Consider the following 26,898-nt stretch of genomic DNA (forward strand, 5'->3'; position numbering starts at 1 on the left):
TTTTGTCACATCAAGTCTATTCTATAGACGAGCAAAAACATTTTTTTATATATCATTTTCCTTCAAAATATATTGTTGACAAAATTTTAGGAGTAAAAGCAAACACATTAGTTTTGTCAATAAAGTGAATAAAGCATGTTTATTAATTAATTTGGCATAATAATAATAGTATACGATTTGATGATCATGACTTGGACAAGCTCTTTACAATCGTCCTTGCATCAATAGAGAAGTCACCAATGAGAGTATTCATCTGCTTCAAGGCTTTTATGCCGTGTTCGTCATAGGTTTCAGAAGCAATAGAAGCATCTTCAGTGTATCTCCTCGCGTCTCCATATCTCCCCTAATCAAAATTTGACAGACCTTCATCGGTTATGCCAAACTCAACTTGGTCATAACTATCTCTACAGTCCTCCAGGTCTTGCTTGTAACCAGGGTCCGTTGCGGTACGAAGTAGTTGGTTGGCGTATAATGAAATGTCATGGCACTTTGCTGCTGTGATTTGCATGGCAATCCTCGCTAGGCTAGTTTTGTTACTGGCGGTGATGCTTCGAGGGTCTGATGATAAAACTGAAACACAAACTTTAGATTCCTCGGTGGTTTTGCAAACGGCTCTTATTAGAGACACGTCAGCTGAGACGAATGATTGACTGAAAAGAAAAAGAGAAACCAGGAGAGAGATACAACTCTCATGACTAGCCATTTCTTCTCTTCTTTATATTCTTTTCTATCAAGGCCGAGAAGGGAAGATGAGTACGTACTATTTTGACAATCATACATGTATTTATAGCCCTACCTTTCCATATTAATTGTCGTTTTTATATTATTATATATTTTTTTAAAAAGTTTTAATAAAAAGATATGGTGTGGACAGCCCTACCTTTCCATATTAATTATACATTTTCTTAAAAAGTTATAATAAATATGGCATGGACTACCATATTATAATGTTATAATAATAATATAGCCCTACCTTTCCATATTAGTTGTCGGATTAGTCTTTCCTTTTTGAAATGTTATAAATTAGTTCTTACATTTAAAAAATTAAAGTAAAATAAATGTTATATTTTCTTAATTATCATTTCTACAAAAATCTTGCAACTGAGTAATGAGTATATTTAATCCTAAAAGAACAATTTAATAATTTTAAAACGTTTACAGGCACATGCATACAATTAATAGTGTGTAGGTTTTAAAATTATTAAATTATTCTTTTAAGTTTAAATATACTCATTACTCAGTTGGAGATTTTTGAAAAAATGATAATTATGAAAATATAACATTTATTTTACTTTAATTTTTTAATGTAAGAGCTAATTTATAACGAGCAAGTGTTGGGTATCCCACGGATAGATCTGACGTAGTATCCCCAAATTGCTTATAAACCCTTCTATTCTGGATAATATTTAATTTGTACCTCAAAACTTTCGGCTAAATATGAAAATACCCATAAATTAAAATTTTCTTTCAAGAATGGTGCCATGGAAGGAAAGAGATACCTGCTGCATTGACTGCATAATCTAGTAACAAGCTCTCTTCTTAACCAGCTTGAGGATCTGACTTTTGTAGTTTTTAATTCCTGTTTGTTCGACTGTTTAGGAAGCTCTCAGGTCAAGAGGCCTGAAGGATGATACAACCTGCCTAGTTGTTGATATTAGTCCATTTGATCACCCAGCTTTGCCCCCAACACCTAGGAAGAAACCACCTCTGTTCAGTTCAATTATGTTTGGGAAGAGATCTCGTAATGCTGTGAACAAAGCAACAAAGCTTTCTGCTTGCAGAAATGTATGCATTCACAACTTACCTTAGTATAGTACAGCAGACACTATCAAACATTACAAGTGTGAAGAATTCATATAGTTCAATGATTTTTTTTTGGCTTAATTGTTTGATTATTGGTCTGTTTTTTTTTTTTTTTTTTTTTTTTTTTTTTCTTGGTTAAGTTTTGGTTACTGGTCATCTTAGGTACTATTGTGTGCATTGTTTGCTGTTCACTTGTATTTGTGCCAGTTTTGGATATCTTTTGGCAACTAAGTTCCGTTGATGAAAAAATTGTTTGTGTAAACAATAATTTTAGTTTCCATGTCTTTAAAGCTTTAAGGTACTTCCGAAATTGTGATAGTAATTCAATCAGAATTAGTAGCTGTGAATGTTCTCATTTTCTCCCATCTTTTAATTTAGTGTTTTCACATAGCTAGAATTAGTCATCACATGTTATTGTCAACTAAAAGTGACTTTGTCAGTTGATAGACTCGACTTAATGAAATAGTTTCCCAACTATATGGAATCAGTTACATCAATCCTGTTTCGTCAAAGTTTTTATATATATATATTAACATTCTCCATGATTTAGTACACTAGGGCCATATGATAAACTAACTGCAAGGGGGATCCATGGTTGAATAGGGAGTCACGATATTATATTGTCATTTCGAGGTTAACTTGGATTACATTTTTTCTCTCGTGTCACTGGAAAATCATTAAAAGACTGAAATTTTGAAGGGATGATTGCACAACCTAGTTTCGTGATATTACCACACTAACTAGTTGTAATCATATTATGTATGTCATTTTAAGCGTAAATTAGATAAATTTTTTCTTTCTTTAATTTTTTCGGTATGTGTTTGCTTGGGAAACCTTAGTATATAAAACTCTTCAAAGGACGATGTCATAGCACTAGTTTTGTGATATATATACACACACACACACACACGCATAAATAAGAAGTAATGTTTCATTAAGGGACTCAAGAGGGGAGCACTCACAAGGAGGAATAGATAAGGCCAAGAGGGCCAATTATCCTCTCAAGCTATCTACAAAATCAACAAATTCCTCAGAAGATTTACAAATTCGTCCATTAATCCAAAAGAAAAAGGAACACAATATGGTGTATACTCAGCCTTATTAATGGAGCAGAATCATTTATACTCAGCCTTATTAATTCATCTTGGATTCATTTAGATAATGACCTTTGATGTCAATGGGGGTACCAGGAATTGGTTCTTAAAATAGACAGTTTGTGATGGACTGATGCTGTTATGTAGCCTTTGTTGATAAGGAGATAGTTGGATGATAAGGATATAGTTGAATGATACAAAAAGTAGTCCCTCATATAGATAAAATTTCAAGACTAAGCTCCTACTCTTATAACATCTTCCATCATGATATCTCAACGATTCTCAAAAACTGGTGAAACCTCAAGAGTAGGAGCTTAGTCTTGAAATTTTATCTATAGAGGAAAGACATCAATACATCTCCATACGGCAGATGCCTTTCTTGATCTCTTCCACGGCAAATGTCTATAAACGGCATCAGATTTCTCTCTGGATGATACGTTTCTACTAAATTCAACTGATCCAGGCCTACCGGTAAAGATGACAAAAATTCTATCCTCTTGTCAGTACAACGTAGATTATATTTGTCAATGGAGCAGAATCATTTATACTCAGCCTTATTAATTCATCTTGGATTCATTAAAGATAATGACCTTTGATGTCAATGGGGATACCAGGAATCGGTTCTTAAAATAGACAGTTTGCGATGGACTGATGCTGTTATGTAGCCTTTGTTGACAAGGAGATAGTTGAATGACACAAAAAGTAGTCCCTCATCCTAACTATGTGGGGGTAATTAACAAGGTTTAATATTTTTTGGATTTGGGGAAGCTTTGAAAGTTTTTATGTTCATCACACTGATGAAAGATGCAGCACGTAGAATTGTGTTTGAAGATGTTGTATCAATGTCATCTGTATTCTGAGAGCAGTGGCTCGAAACCTAAAGACAATGAAAATTTAAAATGTTTTTATTTATTTAGTCACAGAAATCAAATGTCAAATTCTTATATTGAATACATTTTTATCAAATGACAAATACTTGTATTGAATGCAGTTGTATTCCAATCCTCTGGGTTGGGGAATTTTATTTCAAAAATGTTTTGACTATTCCTTGTGAAAATAATGGGGACGTTCCCTCCATTATCAGTTAGTAGTTCTTTATTAGAGATGAAACTCGCGCACAATTGCTATAGAAAATTGAGAAATTCTTTCAGCTGTTATTATTATTATTATGTCAGGATTTGATTGGCCCTTTAAGTACACATTTGCTTCCAATTGTCCTGTTCTCATATTGCCTTGGATTTGTAATTATTTGTTATGCCAATTAAAATCGACTTTGTGATAAGTTGACCTAGATGATGCAACTCTGTAGCCCAATGAGAAAATGAACTTTTGAATTCTCTGTCTCTCTCTCTTCTTTTGCTGTTGCCCCAAGCTTCACTTCATACTTTGTAAAACTGCAGGCTGGGTAAGGATATTCCTTTGAACTCAAACACTGGGATTTTCAGATGCGCAGTTTGCCAAGTGGATCAACCACCAAGTGATGGTTTATCTGTTAACTCTGGGCCCTTTTTCTCACCTGCATCAAATCCATGGGAAGGCCCCTTCCTGTGCACAACCTGTCGTAAAAAGAAAGATGCTATGGAAGGAAAGAGATCGAATACACCTGCTGCATTGACTGCATAATCTGGTAACATGGTAAATATTACTATATTTTTTTCTGGCAGTGTGAGCATGCTGGTTTTGTTTGCGGTGGTTATTGTTCAGGTGTGTGTAAGAAATGAAGTAGGGATATGGAGAGTTGTAGGTGTTTTGGATATTGGTGCAAGTTTTTGTTAATTCTGGTTTATGCTCGGCTGTTGGACTGACTGACAAAGAACGGACATGTTGTCTGATACATATGATTGTGGTAGTTTGATTCCTAACAGCTTGAATATGTAAGTAGAAATGTTGATTGAAAAATGATGGGTTTGCAGTATTATCTTTCTATATTTAGTTCAAGATTGCTGCTGCTGATGCTTGCATTTGGTTTGTTTATCCTTATTTTCTCCCTCCCTAAATTGTTAGAAAAGCAAGTAAATTGAACAGGCATATGATGTTCACAAGTTTTAACTTATTAATTAAGTAGGACTGACATGGTTTGTCATGTTTTTGTATATTGTATTTTAATAATTGTTGTATTATTTTCTGTTGTATACGAAGTAAAATAATTAAGCATTGTAATCATACTACATGACGCTTTTTCTTGGTGGATTTATATTATATGATCGTACTGAATATCTAAGGATCTTTCATTTTGCCATGTTATCATCATCTTCTTGTTGAACTTGGTTTAGCAATCGGTACCGTTTGTATACCTAATAACCTTCTTTCTTTTGTATCTATATTCAACTTTATTATTATTATTTTTTTCTTTCCTGGATATATATAGCTACACTTCATTCTTTACTCTAATTTTTTTTTTGGGTTCAATTGTCTTGTATATATATATGTTCATTTTTTTATTGGGTTTTATGTAATTTAATTGAAATATTATTATGAGATTGAGTTTTAATTAAAGTAATATTATAAAATTTGAGTTTTAGTTAATATGTAAAATTTTCTAATCTATTCATTATATGGTTAGGTATTATATATAAATATATGTGTGTTTGTGTGAACAAAGAAAAGTAAAGAATTGAGAAAAAGAAAATTGAGAAAAACAGTGAGAAACCATTGTCGATGAGCATAAATAAAATGTATAAGTACAATAGAATTAATTACAACTTTTGTAATTAAATTTTCAACCAATTAAAGTTGGAACCGTGTCACTTATGTGACTGTGAATGATACTCTCTTTGGTGGTTAAATTAGAAAGAAAAAATAATAATAATAATAATAAATGTGATTAAATTAATAAGTTGATTAATCATGTTTATTGGTAATTGAAAGAGTTTTAGAATTAATACCGGAGATTCGGCTTATAACTTCGCATTAAATCTGAATTCTTTTACATGTGGGGCTCAAATCCTCTGCTGTGAGTTACCCTGCAGTCCCCTGCTGTGAGCTGATGAAAGGCCTTAGTTTGGCCACGTGCGCTTCAGTTTGTAATATGTCTGTGGGCTCCACTAAAATGGTGCAAAACGCATTATTCCGTTAAATCTGCCTTCCGTTAAACATCCATCTCTCGGCATCTCTGAAAAAGCCCAAAAGAGCCGGCTCTACAAATTAATTGAGCCGTCTCCAAAAAATTGGATTGAGCCGTCTCCACATTTCTTCTTGAGCCGGCTGTCCATTATTTTTTTTTTCTTTTATTTTTATTTTTTTTGGCTTGGCAAGGAGCCAGCTCTAAAAATTCTGATCACAGGAACTCTGATCACCTTCACCATCAAAATAAGCTATTGACACAGTTCTGTAAAACTAATTTCACACCTCTGTAAAACTAATTTGACACCTAAATTTAACATTTTTTAATTCTTTTATTTGTCATCTGTTAGTGTAAATTATGATATTTTTCTACTTGAAATTGACATTGGTTAAGCATTCTAGCATATTTGAAATGTTGGATAATTGTAGGATTTTTTTTTATAATCTTCAATAACCATTCTAGTTAATGTAAAATCTTATATAATTGTTTTTTTTAACTGAGTTGGCTTCATTAGGTACCAATTTGTTATCCAAATATTTTTTCTTCTCATGTATGCGGCAATTACATATTTCACAGGTTATTATATGACATTTATGAGAAAAAATACATTGTGAAGTTTAATAAGTAGGGACATTGATTACCTTCACCATCAAAATAAGCTATCTACACAGTTCTACTAAACCAATTTCACACCTCTGCAAAACTAATATCACACCTAAATTTAACATTTTTTAATTCTTTCATTTGTCATCCGTTAGTGTAAATTATGATTTTTTTTTTTACTTGAAATTGACATTGGTTAAGTATTCTAGCGTATTTGAAATCTAGCGTAATTGTAAGATTTTCTTCAATAATCTTCAATAACCATTCTAGTGAATGTAAAATCTTCCGTAATTGTTTTTTTTTTTTTTTTTTTTTAACTGAGTTGGCTTCATTACGTACCAATGTGTTATCCAAATATTTTGTCTTCTCATGTATGCGGCAATTACACATTTCACAGGTTATTATGTCACATTTCTGAGAAAAAAATACATTGTGAAGTTTAATAAGTAAGGACACTGATCACATTCACCATAAAAATAAGCTATTCACACAGTTCTACAAAACTAATTTCACACCTCTGCAAAACTAATTTCACACCTAAATTTAACAATTTTTAATTCTTTCATTTGTCCTCCGTTAGTGTAAATTATAATATTTATTTACTTGAAATTGACATTGGTTAAGCATTATAGTGTATTTGAAATATTGGATAATTGTAAGATTTTCTTCTATAATCTTCAATAACCATTCTAGTGAATGTAAAATCTTCCATAATTATTTTTTTTAACTGAGTTGGCTTCATTAGGTACCAATGTGTTATCCAAATATTTTGTCTTCTCATGTATGCGGCAATTACGCATTTCACAGGTTATTATGTGATATTTATGAGGAAAAAAATATTGTGAAGTTTAATAAGTAAGGACACTGATCACCTTCACCATCAAAATAAGCTATTCACACAGTTCTGTAAAACTAATTTCACACCTCTGCGAAACTAATTTCACACCTAAATTTAACATTTTTTAATTCTTTCATTTGTCATCTGTTAGTGTAAATTATGATTTTTTTTTACTTGAAATTGACATTGGTTAAGCATTCTAGCGTATTTAAAATCTTCGATAATTGTAGGATTTTCTTCTATAATCTTCAATAACCATTCTAGTGAATGTAAAATCTTGCATAATTGTTTTTTTTTTAATTGAGTTGGCTTCATTAGGTACCAATGTGTTATCCAAATATTTTGTCTTCTCATGTATGCGGCAATTACACATTTCACAGGTTATTATGTCACATTTCTGAGAAAAAATACATTGTGAAGTTTAACAAGTAGGGACACTGATCACCTTCACCATCAAAATAAACTATTTACACAGCTTTGCAAAACTAATTTCACACCTAAATTTAATATTTTTTAATTCTTTCATTTGTCATCCGTTAGTGTAAATTATGAATTTTTTTTTCTTGAAATTGACATTAGTTAAGCATTCCAGCGTATTTGAAATCTTGGTTATTTGTAGGATTTTCTTCTATAATCTTCAATAACCATTGTAGTGAATGTAAAATCTTCCATAATTGTTTTTTTTTTAACTGAGTTGGCTTCATTAGATACCAATGTGTTATCCAAATATTTTGTCTTCTCATGTATGCGGCAATTACACATTTCACAGGTTATTATGTCACATTTATGAGAAAAAATACATTGTGAAGTTTAATAAGTAGGGACACTGATCACCTTCACCATCAAAATAAGATATTCACACAGTTCTATAAAACTAATTTCACACCTCTGCAAAACTAATTTCACACCTAAATTTAACATTTTTTAATTCTTTCATTTGTCATCCGTTAGTGTAAATTATGATTCTTTTTACTTGAAATTGGCATTGGTTAAGCATTCTAGCGTATTTGAAATCTTGAATAATTATAGGATTTTCTTCTATAATCTTCAATAACCATTCTAGTGAATGTAAAATCTTCCATAATTGTTTTTTTTTTTAACTGAGTTGGCTTCATTAGATACCAATGTGTTATCCAAATATTTTGTCTTCTTATGTATGCGGCAATTACACATTTCACAGGTTATTATGTCACATTTATGAGAAAAAATACATTGTGAAGTTTAATAAGTAGGGACACTGATCACCTTCACCATCAAAATAAGTTATTTACACAGTTCTGTAAAACTAATTTCACACCTCTGCAAAACTAATTTCACACCTAAATTTAACATTTTTTAATTCTTTCGATCATTTGTCATCCGTTAGTGTAAATTATGATTTTTTTTACTTGAAATTGACATTAGTTAAGCATTCTAGCGTATTTGAAATCTTGGTTAATTGTAGGATTTTCTTCTATAATCTTCAATAACCATTCTAATGAATGTAAAATCTTCCATATTTGTTTTTTTTTTTTTAACTGAGTTGGCTTCATTAGATACCAATGTGTTATCCAAATATTTTGTTTTCTCTTATATGCGGCAATTACACATTTCACATGTTATTATGTCATATTTATGAGAAAAAATACATTGTGAAGTTTAATAAGTAGGGACACTGATCACCTTCACCATCAAAATAAACTATTCACACAGTTCTAACAAACTAATTTCACACCTTTGCCAAACTAATTTCACACCTAAATTTAACAGCAATTGGGATTTAATGGAGCCGGCTCTTGAAGTTCAATGGAGCCGGCTCTAAGTTGTTGAGCCGGCTCATAATAAATATGGAGCCAGCTCTCAGAATTTTTAGAGTCGGCTCCTTGCCAAGCAAAAAAAAATAAAAATAAAAGAAAAAAAAATTAATGGACAGCCGGCTCAAAAAGAAATGTGGAGACGGCTCAACCCAATTTTTTTGGAGACGGCTCAATTAATTTGTAGAGACGGCTCTTTTGGGCTTTTTCAGAGATGCCGAGAGATGGATGTTTAACGGAAGGCAGATTTAACGGAATAATGCGTTTTGCACCATTTTAGTGGAGCCCACAGACATATTACAAACTGAAGCACACGTGGCCAAACTAAGGCCTTTCATCAACTCACAGCAGGGGACTGCAGGGTAACTCACAGCAGGGGATTTGAGCCCATGTATACGTTGTTTATGTGTATGTTTGGATTCACCAGTGTTCCAAGGATGATATGAAGTAAATGTTCTACCAAACTGGTTTCGATAAACCCATCTCATTTCAACAAGCCTGTACCAGTGGCGTAGCAAGGAAGAATTTCCTTCTATGGGGCAATCTTCAATGGCAATAATATATATATATATATATATATATATCTATATATATATATATAAATATATAATTTGAATCAAAACAATATATATAAAAATTATAATATTGATTCATTATATTTCTATTTAGTACATTTCTAACGATTTTTTCAGAATATTCAACGCTGTTTCAAAATTGAGTTCATTCATTTAAATATACTTAAAAAAAATCTTATTCAATGAATCAAGAATAAAATATGAAAAAAAAAATAACACAGTTACTTAAGATTTTTAATATATCACACATGTAAAAAAAATAAAAATAAAAATTCATAATAGGAGTGAATATGTTATTTCATTCATTTGGGTTGCAAATAAAAACAAATTCAAAGTCATATTTAAAGAATAATAATTAGTAACACAATTACACAAACTAAATTTTGAAAGAATAACAACCCCTAAAATAATTTTGATAGTAATAATTAATAATTTTTTTAATTAAAATTATAATATCAAATAATAATCAAATTATATATATATATATATATATATATATATATATATATATATATATATATATATATATATCAAATTTTAGAGGGAGCAATTATACAAATATAAAAATATTTCCATATAAAATTTAAAAACATTAAAAGTTAAGTTGGGGCAGTTGCCTCCACTTGTCCCTCTATGACTACGCCAAATAACGTAGGTTTCACAAGTTTTTGGGAATCCTCTTCTGTTCCAAATTTTAATAAACCTACTAATATATAAACATTACAAAAAGAAAATGTTAAAGTATATAATTTGCATCCATTTTAAAATTATATACTTACAAAATTTTGAATTTCCCCTCAACATTTTTCGTTAAAGGTTGCTCCCTCTCCATCTCACAAAAAAGTTCTGGTTCTATTCCTGGTATATGCCACAAAGTAGGATTTTTTTGGGACCTATTTTTTTTTTTTTTTTTGGGACTTTGGCTTATTTAAAATTGTGAGATTTAATAATATTAATTCATATTATAATTTAGAAAGAACTAAATATCTTAAATTTTTATTATTTTGTTTCTTAAAAAAAAAAAGTCAATTATTCTAATTTTTTACTTTAAAGGAAGCGTGTTAAAATTGGGTTATTTTCTATAATACTATAAATCATTTAATTTTACAGAAAAAAACCGTATATCCGTGTAAAATTTTCGAGTGGGACTAATGTTATACCCACTCAAGTCCCAAATCACTTTGTTTATGGAAATACTTACTTACGACATGTTTGGTATGCATTTTGTTAGTCAATTGATTTTGTCCATTATTTTATGTAAAAACAGAGGCAATAGGAAAAGGTGAAAGAGAGGGGTACGTAGAAATGTCTTCTTAAACATCAAACAACCTTTTAGTAAGACAAGCCAAAGTTAAATGGGATAATAATATCTTTTTACAAGTAAAAATTGGTTTTACACAACTGAAAATTAATTTTTAGAATGTGAGTGAAAAATACACCAAAAATTTATAATGTGAGTGATAATAATTTTAAAAAAGTTTTTTAATGTGATAATTGACCAAACTTAAAAAGCATCGATAAAATTAATTCAATTTATTAACAATCATCATAGTTATTTATTGACAAAAAAAAAAAAAAAGAAGTCAAGTTTATATTGGTGGCCTCCAAAACATAATGGACATACATCAATTTGTTTGCATAAAAATTGAACACCATGCGGTCCATGTCCAAATATAGATTTACAAAGTGGCTTGGTGTAACAAGGGTCATTTTGTCCCACATCGGAATCGGATGGGAAAGAGATTGGGTATAAATGGGTGGGTATGCAGCCTTACCTAACAGTTCGAGCTTTTGGGTAAATGGGCAAGCGCCCACCCGTTACAGTTGGTGTCAGAGCCAGACCCAGTCCTTGATCCGGTGCCACGCCAAGCGCCCGGCCCGGAAGGCATCCGGGTGAGTCATCCCGGGTAGGCAGGGTGGCCCAACCGCAACGAGGGCGTTGCGAGTTTGGGTGGGGGAGAATGTAACAAGGGTCATTTTGTCCCACATCGGAATTGGATGGAAAAGAGATTGGGTATAAATGGGTGGGTATGCAGCCTTACCTAACAGTTCGAGCTTTTGGGTAAATGGGCAAGCGCCCACCCGTTACACTTGGCATGTAGCGAAACATATATTAGAGTGAAATATGGGGGGTTAAAAGTCTCTTTCAGTTTAGTGCGACCCAATAAGTTGTTCACCTATTCATTCTTCTTCCCTGCTATAAGTCCTGACTCTTTATCTTCGTTTGTGCTCACTCTGCTAGCTGTATCACCCTATTCTCAATCCTATGACTAGAAAATAGTGGGCCACATGAGTCAAAACTATTTAACTGTGACCCGTGCAATACCCACTTTTGGGTAAAGTGTCAAAAAAAACCCTCTAAATTATTGACTATTTGCAACAAATTTCTTTAACTAAAAAAAAAAAAAAAAAAAAAAAAACTATAAATTTAGTGTAATTAAAGACAACCCAGCAAGAGACTTGTTCGAAAAAATGAAAAGACAAAAGTACCCTGACAAAACAGAGGAGCCGCAGTGGGTCTGAAAAAAAAATAATAATAAGAAAAGAAAAATCCAAAATTTTTAGAATTAAATACACAAATTTACCCAAAATGAAATGAATAACTGCCTCTAGACTTTGTGGTCCGTATTTGAGTTTTTACAATTTTTGTTTTTGGTTTTTCAATGCATATGTGTCCTTTTAATTAGGACGTAGCCACGTCACTTAAACAATAATTCAAAATACGAATATTAAATTGCATTCATGATGCTAATTCTTTTTGAAAAGTTAAGACTAATTACAAAACTATAACATTTATTTTGTTTTGACTTTTCAATTATATTAATTTGGAAAATACAAACAAAAATGATGGACTAATAAGGATGTAACACTTGGTACCTTAATCTCATTAAGAAATAACAAATATTTACAGCTAATTTAGTTATTATTTTTACTGCTAATTTACTTTTAAACTCTCTTTGTACCACACATTAAGTGTTCCATCCTTAACATTATAACTTTTTAACATCTTTAGTATTATACTCTCTTTGTACCACATTTAATTTTTGGGGTTAGCTGGACCCTTGTTTCGAGGTAGAAAAAAAAAACGAAAAAAAGAAAAGAAAGAGAAAACAAATAAGGAAGAAAATCAGAGTAGTAATATGGAAATTACATATTTATTTTAAAGCAGAAATTTTTTTCTTATTTGTTTTAAAGCAGTAAACCATCACTTCACTTCCACCACCTTCTCTACCATCACTCCCTTCCATCACTCCCAACTCTGCTGTTGCCTTCCACCACCTCCGTCACTGTCGCCACCGCTTTCCACCACCAACATGGCCGGTAGTTTACTTTGTCTCATTTTGTTTCTTGCCATTCCCATTTCCATTTCAGGGTATAAAACCACATCTGTGGTGTCAAAGGATGGGAGTGGAGACTATCGCAGCATCTCAAAAGCCGTTTCTGCAATACCTAATTCAGCTTCGGCCACATACATCATTCACATCAAGCGGGGAATTTACAACGAAGCAGTAGATGTGGGTATGCATAAGAACAGTGTCGTGTTCTTGGGAGATGGAATTGACCACACCATAATACAGTTCAATAAGAGTACTTCCACTGGTATTGGGACAGACGAATCGGCCACTGTCAGTATGTGATCACTATCCCATCTCTCTTTCTTTATAAATGCGTGCGCCATTGATCCACGAATCAGATATTAAACTGATAAGAACATATACTACACTATTTTTTTTTTTTAGTATTTTATTTTTGGGTAACTCGGGTATTCGAGAATGCACGAATCCTTAGGGACCCTCAGCAAGCGGAGACTAGTCACCAAGAACACCTATCGGGACTCGAACCCCAAAACTAAGGCTTATGAAGCACCTCATGACGTGTGTATATTGTGTACATGCAGATATAGAAGCAAGACGTGTGTCTATTAATGTGTACATGCAGATATAGAAGCACAACATTTTGTTGCAAAAGACATCAGCTTTGTGAATTCCGCCGGAGTCAATGCCGGACAGGCAGTTGCTGTGAGAAGTGTAGGCTTAAATCATGCATTCTATAGGTGTAGTTTCAAAGGATACCAGGACACTTTGTTTATGATTTCCGGCAGGAAATTTTTCTACAAATGCAACATCTTTGGAACCCTAGACTTCATCTTTGGTGACGCAGGCATCATGTTCCAGAATTGCAACATATACGGGAGAAATCCAGAGAATGAAGGATTGCCCATTATTGTTACAGCTGAATCAAGGGGTATAGCGAACAGTGAATTTTCGACATGCACTCTGTGCACTTATCGTCGTTCTGAAGCAGAATCTTTAATGTATACTGTAATTAGATATGGGTCCCACTCAACTGACACTTAGCTTGATTCAGTTAGAGAAATAGGTTATTTGTTTTGCTATTTCTTGAATAATTTTAAGCCTTGATTCCCTTAATGTCATGTGCTGAACATTTGGTTCCTTGTTGATTTAATTTTGTTTCAATTCGTCATCCTCCATCACAAATATAAGCTTCTTCTTGTTGCTGAATTTCTTTTCTTTTCTTTCCTGAATGGGATTTTTGTTTTATATATAAATCAGAATAGTACAATTACAAACATGGAGGACATCCTCCGGTACAAAGCAAGTAATGGACTATGTCATTTTCAAACCAGCAAAGGAAACCCGAGCTAGACTAGAGTGAACCAGAAGAAACAAAAACAAAACAAACCAGAACTAAAAAATCCTGCTCTAAAAATTTTTGATCTTGAAGTCCATTAAAGCTTGCATCTCTGCAACAATCTCTCTCAAACCAGAAACATCCACAGCATTGAAAATATCTGAGAAAAACTTCAGCAACAGAGTAATTCAAAGGCCTGCTTAAACATCAATCTTGAAATCCGATGAGACCAGCCCATTGTTATTAACCAAACTCCAATTCCAATTGAAACCAGAACTTTCCAGCTCTTCTCTCCTCTGCATCCAGACTCTTGCTTAGATTTTTTTCAAGCTCCATCTTTTCAGGTAAACACAAATCTGTATTTTTCTGTAGCAAGTTTTTGCTTATGGATTTTGTTTTTTGGATGAGTTTGGTTGTAGATTTGATTATGGATTTTGTTGGTTGGGTGCTTTTTGTTGTGAATTTGATTTTTAATTTAGGGATTTGTGGTTTTTAGTTTAGTGATTTGGGTTTTTGATCTGTTTAGGGTTTAGAGATTTGTGGTCTTTAGAATACTGAACCTTCTTTTTCTTTGTAGAAAGTGTTGGTACATCTTCTTCTTCAGTGCAATCAAAATTTACAGAATTTAAAAGCCCAATTTAACAAATATCACAAAATAAGTCCAAAATTTCTCCTATTCCCTGCTCTATCCTTGTATTTAATAGGCTGTATCCATCCGAATGTTGGTGGACTTCTCTTTCTCTATCCAACCGAATGTTAATGGGCTTAAATTAATGGAGATTTTAAATACAGCATTGTGCAAATTTTGTATGAAACGAGGTAAAGAATGATGGAACTGCTTTCAGAGACTGAAACCAAAACCTGCAAGTGAAATAACAAACCATGCCAGTCAGTACATTCCCAGATAGCTAATGCTGCATAATGAACCAAATCGAGTGAAGAAATCATATAAACATGGCTATGCATAAGTAATAGTTTTATACGTTTTAAAGCAACCAACCCATTCATGGTCATAATACCTTGTAAAGTGACTGTAAGAAAAGTTTCTCATCAAAACACCAACTGCTCATGCGCTTGAGGGGAGCTAAAAACCAAAAACAAGTACCAACGATCAGTAAGAACAAAATCTAAATAAATTATCCTCCATTTAAAAATAACTGCTCAAGACCTATCCGCATGCAACACGGCATCAAGTCTTGCAGTAGATGAAATTTTCAAAAAACAAGAAAATAAAAAATCATATAAATTCTCATAAAATTGAACAGAAGAATTTGAATATTGAATTACACAAATCTCGGGCTCACTAGTCAAAGGGAATCCAGAGGTGTGACTTGTGCAAATCTCAAAGTTATGGACAATTTTACTCATATTGAGTTGGAAGAGCTGAATCCCAAGGCCAGAGGTTGGAGCAAGTTAAGTTATTAGTTAACCATCTGTACAAAATGTTAAAAAGAATATAACAAGAAAGAAAAACTTCAGATGAAAAATGAATTAGTTGAAGAAAACAACAAAAATCCCAAAGGGTACTCATGGCAAATTGTGCCTTGACCATGCGTTTGGATTTAAAGTCATTGACAATACACACTTCATAAAGGGTACTAGATATAACTGTAACATTAGATATTAATCAGGCTTAGTTAGCTTAGAAAGTTTCACATGATATTATCCTTGATAGAATCCAGTAAATATAATATCCAAGAGTCCAACCCCATAAATGTGTCCTAGCAGGCAGGGGTAGAAAGGACAGTAATGGCTTTTCTACTCCTCCGACCTGGCATTCTCTAGAAGAAACAAAATTTAGGCAGGTCTCAAACATACTCGAACATTTTTTCACTGAAAAGTTGCTTGAAGATAAACAATTATGCACAGCAGAAAAACTTTCGTATATTAGCAGATTATTTTTATCTAATCATAACCAATTGAATGCTGAGGTAGTGCTTCAAGGATGTGATTTGAAAATAAATAAATGAATTGCAAACATATTGAAAGTTATCAATGTTTAAAAAATTATAAAATGCACAGCCAAGTGTTTCTTCATGTTTTTCATAAAGTATATCAAAACAAAAATTCTAAATTACAACCTAGGGTGTTGCTTTTATTGTGATCACTTGTCAATGACTTAACTATGTAAAGGCTTAATCTTCTTTGCAAAACTAGTGTTTTTCTTTTTAATTTATTCTAACAAGAAAATGGTAGTAATATGCATATCATACAAAGTATTTTTCTTTTTAATTTATACCTATATATATATATATTTTGTAGTGTACATATCTGAGTTAATTCAACACACACACAATTATACACATATATTTCCATGTTCCTTGTTGTAAACTGTATGTGTATCCTATTTTTCAAAAATGAAAAATAAAAATTATCTCACTTTATTTGTAGCTTATCGTGTCCAATCTTGTCTCCATGATCATGCTTCATCCTTGGATGCTATGAATGAGATGTTTCATATTGACAGAGAACTACAAATTCCATACATAGATTCAAATAGAAATAATCACTACCTGTCAATTAAATTGTTACTCAAAATCTTGGATTGAATAAAATTTGGGATAACACCTAGTTTCTGCTGTGTTTTTACCTAAGGCAGAATTCAATTCATTTTTATGCGTCATGTTAACTGGATTAATATAACAAATATTACAAACCTATTTTCAAAAATTCATATAACCAAGTAGTTTTATGAGTTTTTGTTTTCCGAAAACTGTTTTGTAAATTCTCTTAACCAAGTAGGTTTGAAATCTGAAAAAATTGAAAAAAATAAAAATAAAAATGAAAATGAAAAAGAGACCGTGCAACCCATAGGCTAGAAAACAGACAGACCCGTTAACAAACAATTTAGGGATAACTTCAAAGTCCAAACTGAAGCATGCAAGAGGGCAAGTTAAGTAATGCTACAACAAATAGTTGATTTTTCTTTTTTATTTTATTTTATTTTTTATTTTTATATATTTTTTTGGTGCAATTTCAGTAAATAACAAGAATTTTTAGTCAAGAATAAAGTCTTTCTTCTCGGAATTTCCATGTTTTTTCAAACAAGTTTTAAAGTTTGACTTGCCAATGATTGAACCACATGCTGCACATACACCATACACAAAACTAGCAAATATGAATAATGAAGGTGTGATTCGAAAATGAGTACGGCAGTTTTTATAATTACCTTAATAGATAGAGTTTTTGTCACATCAAGTCTACTGTATAGACTAGCAAAAACATATTTTTATATCATTTTCCTTGAAAATATATTGTTGACAAAATTTTAGGAGTAAAAGCAAACACAGTAGTTTTGTCAATAAATCATGTTTATTAATTTATTCGGCATAATAATAATAATAGTATATGATTTGATGATCATGACTTGGACAAGCTATTTACAATCGTCTTTGCATCAATAGAGAAGTCACTGATGAGAGTATTCATCCGCTCCAAGGCTTTTATGCCGTGTTCGTCGCAGGTTTCAGACGCAATAGCAGCATCTTGAGTGTCTCTCCCCGCGTCTCCATATCTCCCCTGATCAAATTTTGGCAGACCGTCTTGGGTTATGCCAAACTCAACTTGGTCATAACTATCTCTACAGTCCTCCAGGTCTTGCTTGTAACCAGGGTCAGTTGCGTTACGAAGCAGTTGGCTAGCGTATAAAGAAATGTCATGGCACTTTGCTGCTGTGATTTGCATGGCAATCCTCGCTAGGCTGGTTTTGTCACTAGCGGTGATGCTTCGAGGGTCTGATGCTAAAACTGAAAAGCAAACATTGGAATACGGGGTGGTTTTGCAAATGGCTCTTATTAAGGACATGTCAGCTGAGACGAAGTATTGACTGAAAAGAAAAAGAGAAACCATCAGGAGAGGGATACAGCTCTCATGACTCGCCATTTTGACTTCTCTTCTTTTCTACCTGGGTCGAGAAGGGAAGATGAGTACGTAATATTTTGACAATCATACATGTATTTATAGCCCTACTTTTCCATATTAATTGTCATTTTTATATTAGTTATATATTTTCTTAAAAAGTTATAATAATAAAAGATATGGTGTGGACTACCATATTATTATGTTATCATCTGTGCCCCGTCATAATGGTCCAATTCTACACTTCACACTTTTTAAGACAACAAAATTTATTATACTACTTTATTAGACAGGCAAAAGATACATGTCCCAATTTGCCCTTTCCTTTTAAAAGTTTTGTTTTGACTAAGTCCAAAATTGAATGACTTTCAAGAGACATTTAATGGGTCCACCCATTTTGAGATTTTAATTATTTTATTAAATCAAAAGAAAAATTTAGGGAAGGAAAAAAAAAAACAAAAGAAAAATTTTGGAAATAAAAATTTTAGAGGGATATTATATAGATTTTCTCACATATATATGTAAAATTACTATAAAAAAATGCTATATATATTACACTTGGTGGAGCCAAGGCAGGGGTAGATACTGCAAATTAGTTGTCACTTGTTTTTCATGGGTAAAGTTCAGTGTGTGTGAGGGAGTGAGAAGGTCAATTTAGACCTTTCAAGTTTCTAATATATTAGGATTAAGATATATAATAAAGAAATGAGGGTATAAATATTCACATCTTTTTAAGGATGTTAGAGACGGAAAAATAATTTGGGGTGTGAGTAATAGTTATTTTCAAAAATTGTTTTAATTTGATATTTGACCAAACCTAAAAGGGTGTTACTGAAATTAACACTTCATTTTATTTCTGATAGTTGTTTTTCTGTTGAATAAATTATTTTATTTGTCATAAAAAAATACAAAAAAAGGGTAAAAAATTTCATTAGTTATGATATTATGTAAAAGGACAATACTTGCCCACTCACCAGTGAGTAAGCAATTTCTACTGACTAGGTATGTGGCATAATAAAATTATAACAAGTGTCCTAAAATTTATAAAATATAAATATAACAAAAATAAAATTAGAACTGGTTTGACCCATTTTTAATTGGATTCACAGTATCTTTTACAATTTTCCTCTAGTACACTGTATACATCCTCAACCACTATCCCTATAAATATCAGAATATGTGTATGGGAGTTATAAAAAAATAATTGAATTGAGATATAGCAATAGTGTCAAAGGATGGGAGTGGAGACTATCGCAGCATCTCAAAAGCCGTTTTTGCAATACCTAATTCAGCTTCGGCCACATACATCATTCACAACAAGCGGGGAATTTACAACGAAGCAGTAGATGTGGGTATGTATAAGAACAGTGTCGTGTTCTTGGGAGATGGAATTGACCACACCATAATACAGTTCAATAAGAGTACTTCCACTGGTATAAGAACAGTGTCGTGTTCTTGGGGTATGTATTGGGACAGACGAATCGGCCACTGTCAGTATGTGATCACTATCCCATCTCTCTTTCTTTATAAATGTGTGCGCCATTGATCCACGAATCAGATATTAAACTGATAAGAACATATACTACACTATTTTTTTTTTTTTTTTTCGTATTTTATTTTTGGGTAACTCGGGTATCCGGGAATGCACGAATCCTTAGGGACCCTCAACAAGCTGAGACTAGTCACCAAGAACTATCGGGGACTCGAACCCCAAACCTAAGGCTTATGAAGCACCTCATGACGTGTGTATATTGTGCATGCAGATATAGAAGCAAGACGTGTGTCTATTAATGTGTACATGCAGATATAGAAGCACAACATTTTGTTGCAAAAGACATCAGCTTTGTGAATTCTGCCGGAGTCAATGCCGGACAAGCAGTTGCTGTGGGAAGTGTAGGCTTAAATCATGCATTCTATAGGTGTAGTTTCAAAGGATACCAGGACACTTTGTTTATGATTTCCGGCAGGAAATTTTTCTACAAATGCAACATCTTTGGAACCCTAGACTTCATCTTTGGTGACGCAGGCATCATGTTCCAGAATTGCAACATATACGGGAGAAATCCAGAGAATGAAGGATTGCCCATTATTGTTATAGCTGAATCAAGGGGTATAGCGAACAGTGAATTTTCGACAAGCACTATGTGCACTTATCGTCGTTCTGAAGCAGAATCTTTAATGTATACTGTAATTAGATATGGGTCCCACTCAATTGACACTTAGCTTGATTCAGTTAGAGAAATAGGTTATTTGTTTTGCTATTTCTTGAATAATTTTAAGCCTTGATTCCCTTAATATCATGTGCTGAACATTTGGTTCCTTGTTGATTTAATTTTGTTTCAATTCGTCATCCTCCATCACAAATATAAGCTTCTTCTTGTTGCTGAATTTCTTTTCTTTTTTTTCCTGAATGGGATTTTTGTTTTATATATAAATCAGAATAGTACAATTACAAAACATGGAGGACATCCTCCGGTACAAAGCAAGTAATGGACTATGTCATTTTCAAACCAGCAAAGGAAATCCAAGCTAGACTAGAGTGAACCAGAAGAAACAAAAACAAAATAAACCAGAACTAAAAAACCGTGCTCTAAAATTTTTTGATCTTGAAGTCCATTAAAGCTTGCATCTCTGCAACAATCTCTCTCAAACCAGAAACATCCACAGCATTGAAAATATCTGAGAAAAACTTCAGCGACAGAGTAATTCAAAGGCCTGCTCAAACATCAATCTTGAAATCCGATGAGACCAGCCCATTGTTATTAACCAAACTCCAATTCCAATTGAAACCACAACTTTCCAGCTGTTCTCTCCTCTGCATCCAGACTCTTGTTTAGATTTTTTTCAAGCTCCATCTGTTCAGGTAAACACAAATCTGTATTTTTCTGTAGCAAGTTTTTGCTTATGGATTTTGTTTTTTGGATGAGTTTGGTTGTAGATTTGATTATGGATTTTGTTGGTTGGGTGATTTTTGTTATGAATTTGATTTTTAATTTAGGGATTTGTGGTTTTTAGTTTAGTGATTTGGGTTTTCGATCAGTTTAGGGTTTAGAGATTTGTGATCTTTAGAATACTGAACCTTCTTTTTCTTTGTAGAAAGTGTTGGTACATCTTCTTCTTTAGTGCAATCAAATTTACAGAATTAAAAAGCCCAATTTAACAAATATCACAAAATAAGTCCAAAATTTCTCCTATTCCCTGCTCTATCCTTGTATTTAATAGGCTGTATCCATCCGAATGTTGGTGGACTTCTCTTTCTCTATCCAACCGAATGTTAATGGGCTTAAATTAATGGAGATTTTAAATACAGCATTGTGCAAATTTTGTATGAAACGAGGTAAAGAATGATGGAACTGCTTTCAGAGACTGAAACCAAAACCTGCAAGTGAAATAACAAACCATGCCAGTCAGTACATTCCCAGATAGCTAATGCTGCATAATGAACCTAATCGAGTGAAGAAATCATATAAACATGGCTATGCATAAGTAATAGTTTTATACGTTTTAAAGCAACCAACCCATTCATGGTCATAATACCTTGTAAAGTGACTGTAAGAAAAGTTTCTCATCAAAACACCAACTGCTCATGCGCTTGAGGGGAGCTAAAAACCAAAAACAAGTACCAACGATCAGTAAGAACAAAATCTAAATAAATTATCCTCCATTTAAAAATAACTGCTCAAGACCTATCCGCATGCAACACTGCATCAAGTCTTGCAGTAGATGAAATTTTCAAAAAACAAGAAAATAAAAAATCAAATAAATTCTCATAAAGTTGAACAGAAGAATTTGAATATTGAATTACACAAATCTCGGGCTCACTAGTCGAAGGGAATCCAGAGGTGTGACTTGTGCAAATCTCAAAGTTATGGAAAATTTTACTCATATTGAGTTGGAAGAGCTCAATCCCAAGGCCAAAGGTTGGAGGAAGTTAAATTATTAGTTAACCATCTGTCCAAAATGTTAAAAAGAATATGACAAGAACGAAAAACTTCAGAAGAAAAATGAATTAGTGGAAGAAAACAACAAAAATCCCAAAGGGTACTTGTGGCAAATTGTGCCTCGACCATGCGTTTGGATTTAAAGTCATTGATAATACACACTTCATAAAGGGTACTGGATATAACTGTAACATTAGATATTAATCTGGCTTAGTTAGCTCAGAAAGTTTCACATGATATTATCCTAGATATTAACTGTAAACTGTATGTGTATCCTATTTTTCAAAAATGAAAAATAAAAATTATCTCACTTTATTTGTAGCTTATCGTGTCCAATCTTGTCTCCATGATCATGCTTCATCCTTGGATGCTATGAATGAGATGTTTCATATTGAGAGAGTACTACAAATTCCATACATAGATTCAAATAGAAATAATCACTAACTATCAATTAAATTGTTACTGAAAATCATGGATTTAATAAAATTTGGGATAACACCTAGTTTTTATTGTGTTTTTACCTAAGGCAGAATTCAAATAATTTTTATGCGTCATGTTAACTGGATTAATATAACAAATATTACAAAACTATTTTCAAAAATTCATACAACCAAGTAGTTTTATGAGTTTTTGTTTTCCGAAAACTGTTTTGTAAATTCTCTTAATCAAGTAGGTTTGAAATCTGAAAAAATTGAAAAAAATAAAAATAAAAATGAAAATGAAAAAGAGACCGTGCAACCCATAGGTTAGAAAATAGACAGAACCGTTAACAAACAATTTAGGGATAACTTCAAAGTCCAAACTGAAGCATGCAAGAGGGCAAGTTGAGTAATGCTACGACAAATAGTTGATTTTTCTTTTTTTTTTTTATTTTTTATTTTTATATATTTTTTTGGTGCGATTTCAGTAAATAACAAGAATTTTTAGTCAATAATAAAGTCTTTCTTCTCGGAATTTCCATGTTTTTTCAAATAAGTTTTAAAGTTTGACTTGCCAATGATTGAACCACATGCTGCACATACACCATACACATAACTAGCAAATATGAATAATGAAGGTGTGATTCGAAAATGAGTACGGCAGTTTTTATAATTACCTTAATAGATAGAGTTTTTGTCACATCAAGTCTACTGTATAGACTAGCAAAAACATATTTTTATATCATTTTCCTTGAAAATATATTGTTGACAAAATTTTAGGAGTAAAAGCAAACACAATAATTTTGTCAATAAAGCATGTTTATTAATTTATTCGGCATAATAATAATAATAGTATCTGATTTGATGATCATGACTTGGACAAGCTATTTACAATCGTCTTTGCATCAATAGAGAAGTCACTGATGAGAGTATTGATCTGCTCCAAGGCTTTTATGCCGTGTTCGTCGCAGGTTTCAGACGCAATAGCAGCATCTTGAGTATCTCTCCCCGCGTCTCCATATCTCCCCTGATCAAATTTTGGCAGACCGTCCTAGGTTATGCCAAACTCAACTTGGTCATAACTATCTCAACAGTCCTCCAGGCCTTGCTTGTAACCAAGGTCAGTTACATTACGAAGCAGTTGGCTGGCGTATAAAGAAATGTCATGGCACTTTGCTGCTGTGTTTTGCATGGCAATCCTCGCTAGGCTGGTTTTGTTACTAGTGGTGATGCTTCGAGGGTCTGATGATAAAACTAAAAAGCAAACATTGGAATACGGGGTGGTTTTGCAAACGGCTCTTATTAAGGACATATCAGCTGAGACGAAGGATTGACTGAAAAGAAAAAGAGAAACCATCAGGAGAGAGATACAGCTCTCATGACTCGCCATTTCGACTTCTCTTCTTTTCTACCTGGGTCGAGGGAAGATGAGTACGTAATATTTTGACAATCATACATGCATTTATAGCCCTACTTTTCCATATTAATTGTCATTTTTATATTAGTTATATATTTTCTTAAAAAGTTATAACAATATAAGATATGGTGTGGACTACCATATTATTATGTTATCATCTGTGCCCCGTCATAATGGTCCAATTCTACACTTCACACTTTTTAAGTCAACAAAATTTATTATACTACTTTATTAGACAGGCAAAAGATACATGTCCCAATTTGCCCTTTCCTTTTAAAAGTTTTGTTTTGAATAAGTCCAAAATTGAATGAATTTCAAGAGACATTTAATGGGTCCACCCATTTTGAGGTTTTAATTATTTTATTAAATCAAAAGAAAAATTTAGGGAAGGAAAAAAAAAATGAAAAGAAAAATTTTGGAAATAAAAATTTTAGAGGGATATTATATAGATTTTCTCACATATATATGTAAAATTACAATAAAAAAAATGCTATATATATTACACTTGTTGGAGCCAAGGCAGGGGTAGATACTGCAAATTAGTTATCACTTGTTTTTCATGGGTAAAGTTCAGTGTGTGTGAGGGAGTGAGAAGGTCAATTTAGACCTTTCAAGTTTCTAATATATTAGGATTAAGATATATAATAAAGAAATGAGGGTATAAATATTCACATCTTTTTAAAGATGTTAGAGACGGAAAAATAATTTGGGATGTGAGTAATAGTTATTTTCAAAAATTATTTTAATGTGATATTTGACCAAACCCAAAGGGGTGTTACCGAAATTAACACTTCATTTTATTTCAGATAGTTGTTTTTCTGTTGAATAAATTATTTTATTTGTCGTAAAAAAAATACAAAAAAAAGGTAAAAAATTTCATTAGTTATGGTATTATGTAAAAGGACAATACTTGCCTACTCATCAGTGAGTAGGCAATTTCTATTGACTATGTATGTGGCATAATAAAATTATAACAAGTGTCCTAAAATTTATAAAATATAAATATAACAAAAATAAAATTAGAACTGGTTTGACCCATTTTTAATTGGATTCACTGTATCTTTTACAATTTTCCTCTAGTACACTGTATACATCCTTAACCACTATCCCTATAAATATCAGAATATGTGTATGGGAGTTATAAAAAAAATAATTGAATTGAGATATAACAATAGTGTTTTGAGGGGTTAGTTTTGCTCTCTACCTTCTCAAAGTGGAAAATATGTGATTGATATGAAGAACCATTCTTAGAATCATAAAATGCTTCCGGTTTGTGTTTTTTTTAAAAAAAAAGTTCTTGCCCTTCTTTAGTCCAACTTAGGATTGTTGCTGTGGGAACGGGGATTGCTTTGGAAGTGGAGGTGAATGGGTATTTTAATAACATGGTTTATGTATATGTATTTATATTATTTTGATCTTTCGATTCCAAAGAACAAAAACAATATATTGTTTTAGGAAGATCTTGTTTTTGGAAAGTATTGTTTTAGGAAGCTTGAATCCTAATTTTTCTCTACTTTAAAAGCTAATTTTGTACCTATGTATGTACAAGTGTGTATAGATATATATATGGAGAGAAAGATGCGGTTAAGCCCAATTAAAATGAATTAAATACGTTCTGGTTGTATTTTTGTTATATTTTATATTTTATAAAATTTGAAACACTTGTCATAATTTTATTATGCCACCTACTGAGTAAGTAGAAACTCCCTACTCACCGGTGAGTAGGCAAATATTGTCCTATGTAAAAAGGGATAATGCAATAGGAAAAAAGAAGGGAGTGGCTTCCCTAAAAATAACTAAAAAAAGAGATTGTACAAACTATACAAGAAGCAAATAGGGATAAAAAAAAAATTAAAAATAAAAATGAAAAAGAGGCCGTGCAACCCATAGGCTAGAAAACAGACAGAACCGTTAACAAACAATTTAGGGATAACTTCAAAGTCCAAACTGAAGCATGCAAGAGAGCAATAGAAAGGATTCGGTTAATTATTATTTTGGCTTGAATATGAAAGTGAGCAAATTAAAACAATTTGAGTAATGCTACGTTGATTTTTCTTTTCTTTTGTTATTTTTTAATATATTTTTTTGGAGCGATTTCAATAAATAACAAGAATTTTTAGTCAATAATATAAAGTCTTTCTTCTCGGAATTTCCATGCTTTTTCTAACATGTTTTAAAGTTTGACTTGCCAATGATCCAATGGAACCACATGCACCATACACATGACTAGCAAATATGAATAATGAAGGTGTGAATAAGTGATTCGAAAATGAGTATGGCAGTTATTTTAATTACCTTAATAGAGAGAGTTTTTGTCACATTAAGTCTATTCTATAGACGAGCAAAAACATTTTTTATATATATCATTTTCCTGCAAAATATATTGTTGACAAAATTTTACGCATTAGTTTTGTCAATAAAGTGAATAAAGCATGTTTATTTATTAATTTGGCATAATAATAATTATATACGATTTGATGATGATGACTTGGACAAGCTCTTTACAATCGTCCTTGCATCAATAGAGAAGTCACCAATGAGAGTATTCATCTGCTTCAAGGCTTTTATGCCGTGTTCGTCGCAGGTTTCAGAAGCAATAGAAGCATCTTCAGTGTATCTCCCCGCGTCTCCATATCTCCCCTGATCAAAATTTTACAGACCTTCATCGGTTATGCCAAACTCAACTTGGTCATAACTATCTCTACAGTCCTCCAGGTCTTGCTTGTAACCAGGGTCTGTTGCGGTACGAAGCAGTTGGTTGGCGTATAATGAAATGTCATGGCACTTTGCTGCTGTGATTTGCATGGCAATCCTCGCTAGGCTGGTTTTGTTACTGGCGG

General features: G+C 32.4%; 3 protein-coding genes across 3 annotated transcripts; 2 read left to right on the forward strand and 1 right to left on the reverse strand.

Moving 5' to 3' along the window:
- Window positions 1-476: 476 nt before the first annotated feature.
- On the forward strand, window positions 477-14,128 carry LOC132295966 (probable pectinesterase/pectinesterase inhibitor 40). The gene is made up of 5 exons (XM_059794220.1): window positions 477-596; window positions 1,600-1,785; window positions 4,562-4,601; window positions 13,143-13,400; window positions 13,710-14,128. Exons 1-5 carry the CDS (start codon window positions 477-479, stop codon window positions 14,126-14,128), a joined length of 1,023 nt encoding a protein of 340 aa, XP_059650203.1.
- A 3,655-nt stretch (window positions 14,129-17,783) lies between these two features.
- Window positions 17,784-18,305, reverse strand: LOC132295967 (cell wall / vacuolar inhibitor of fructosidase 2-like). The gene has a single exon (XM_059794221.1). The coding sequence runs from the start codon at window positions 18,303-18,305 to the stop codon at window positions 17,784-17,786; it is 522 nt and encodes a 173-aa protein (XP_059650204.1).
- Window positions 18,306-18,345: 40 nt separating this feature from the next.
- On the forward strand, window positions 18,346-20,504 carry LOC132295968 (putative pectinesterase/pectinesterase inhibitor 38). Its single transcript, XM_059794222.1, has 3 exons — window positions 18,346-18,349; window positions 19,502-19,741; window positions 20,086-20,504. Exons 1-3 carry the CDS (start codon window positions 18,346-18,348, stop codon window positions 20,502-20,504), a joined length of 663 nt encoding a protein of 220 aa, XP_059650205.1.
- The last annotated feature ends 6,394 nt before the right edge of the window (window positions 20,505-26,898 follow it).

This window comes from Cornus florida, unplaced genomic scaffold, assembly GCF_030987335.1.
Source record: "Cornus florida cultivar Cherokee Brave unplaced genomic scaffold, ASM3098733v1 CherokeeBrave_3.0.0_Hap2_Chr02, whole genome shotgun sequence".
Lineage (NCBI taxonomy): Eukaryota > Viridiplantae > Streptophyta > Magnoliopsida > Cornales > Cornaceae > Cornus > Cornus florida.

Coding starts and splice junctions, on each gene's coding strand:
- LOC132295966 (XM_059794220.1), top strand. CDS start 477: ATGTCATGGCACTTTGCTGCTGTGATTTGCATGGCAATCCTCGCTAGG. Junction 597..1,599: donor CACAAACTTTAGATTCCTCG/GTGGTTTTGCAA, acceptor TCGACTGTTTAG/GAAGCTCTCAGGTCAAGAGG. Junction 1,786..4,561: donor AGCTTTCTGCTTGCAGAAAT/GTATGCATTCAC, acceptor TTTTTCTGGCAG/TGTGAGCATGCTGGTTTTGT.
- LOC132295967 (XM_059794221.1), bottom strand. CDS start 18,305: ATGGCGAGTCATGAGAGCTGTATCCCTCTCCTGATGGTTTCTCTTTTT.
- LOC132295968 (XM_059794222.1), top strand. Junction 19,742..20,085: donor AACAGTGTCGTGTTCTTGGG/GTATGTATTGGG, acceptor GTGTACATGCAG/ATATAGAAGCACAACATTTT.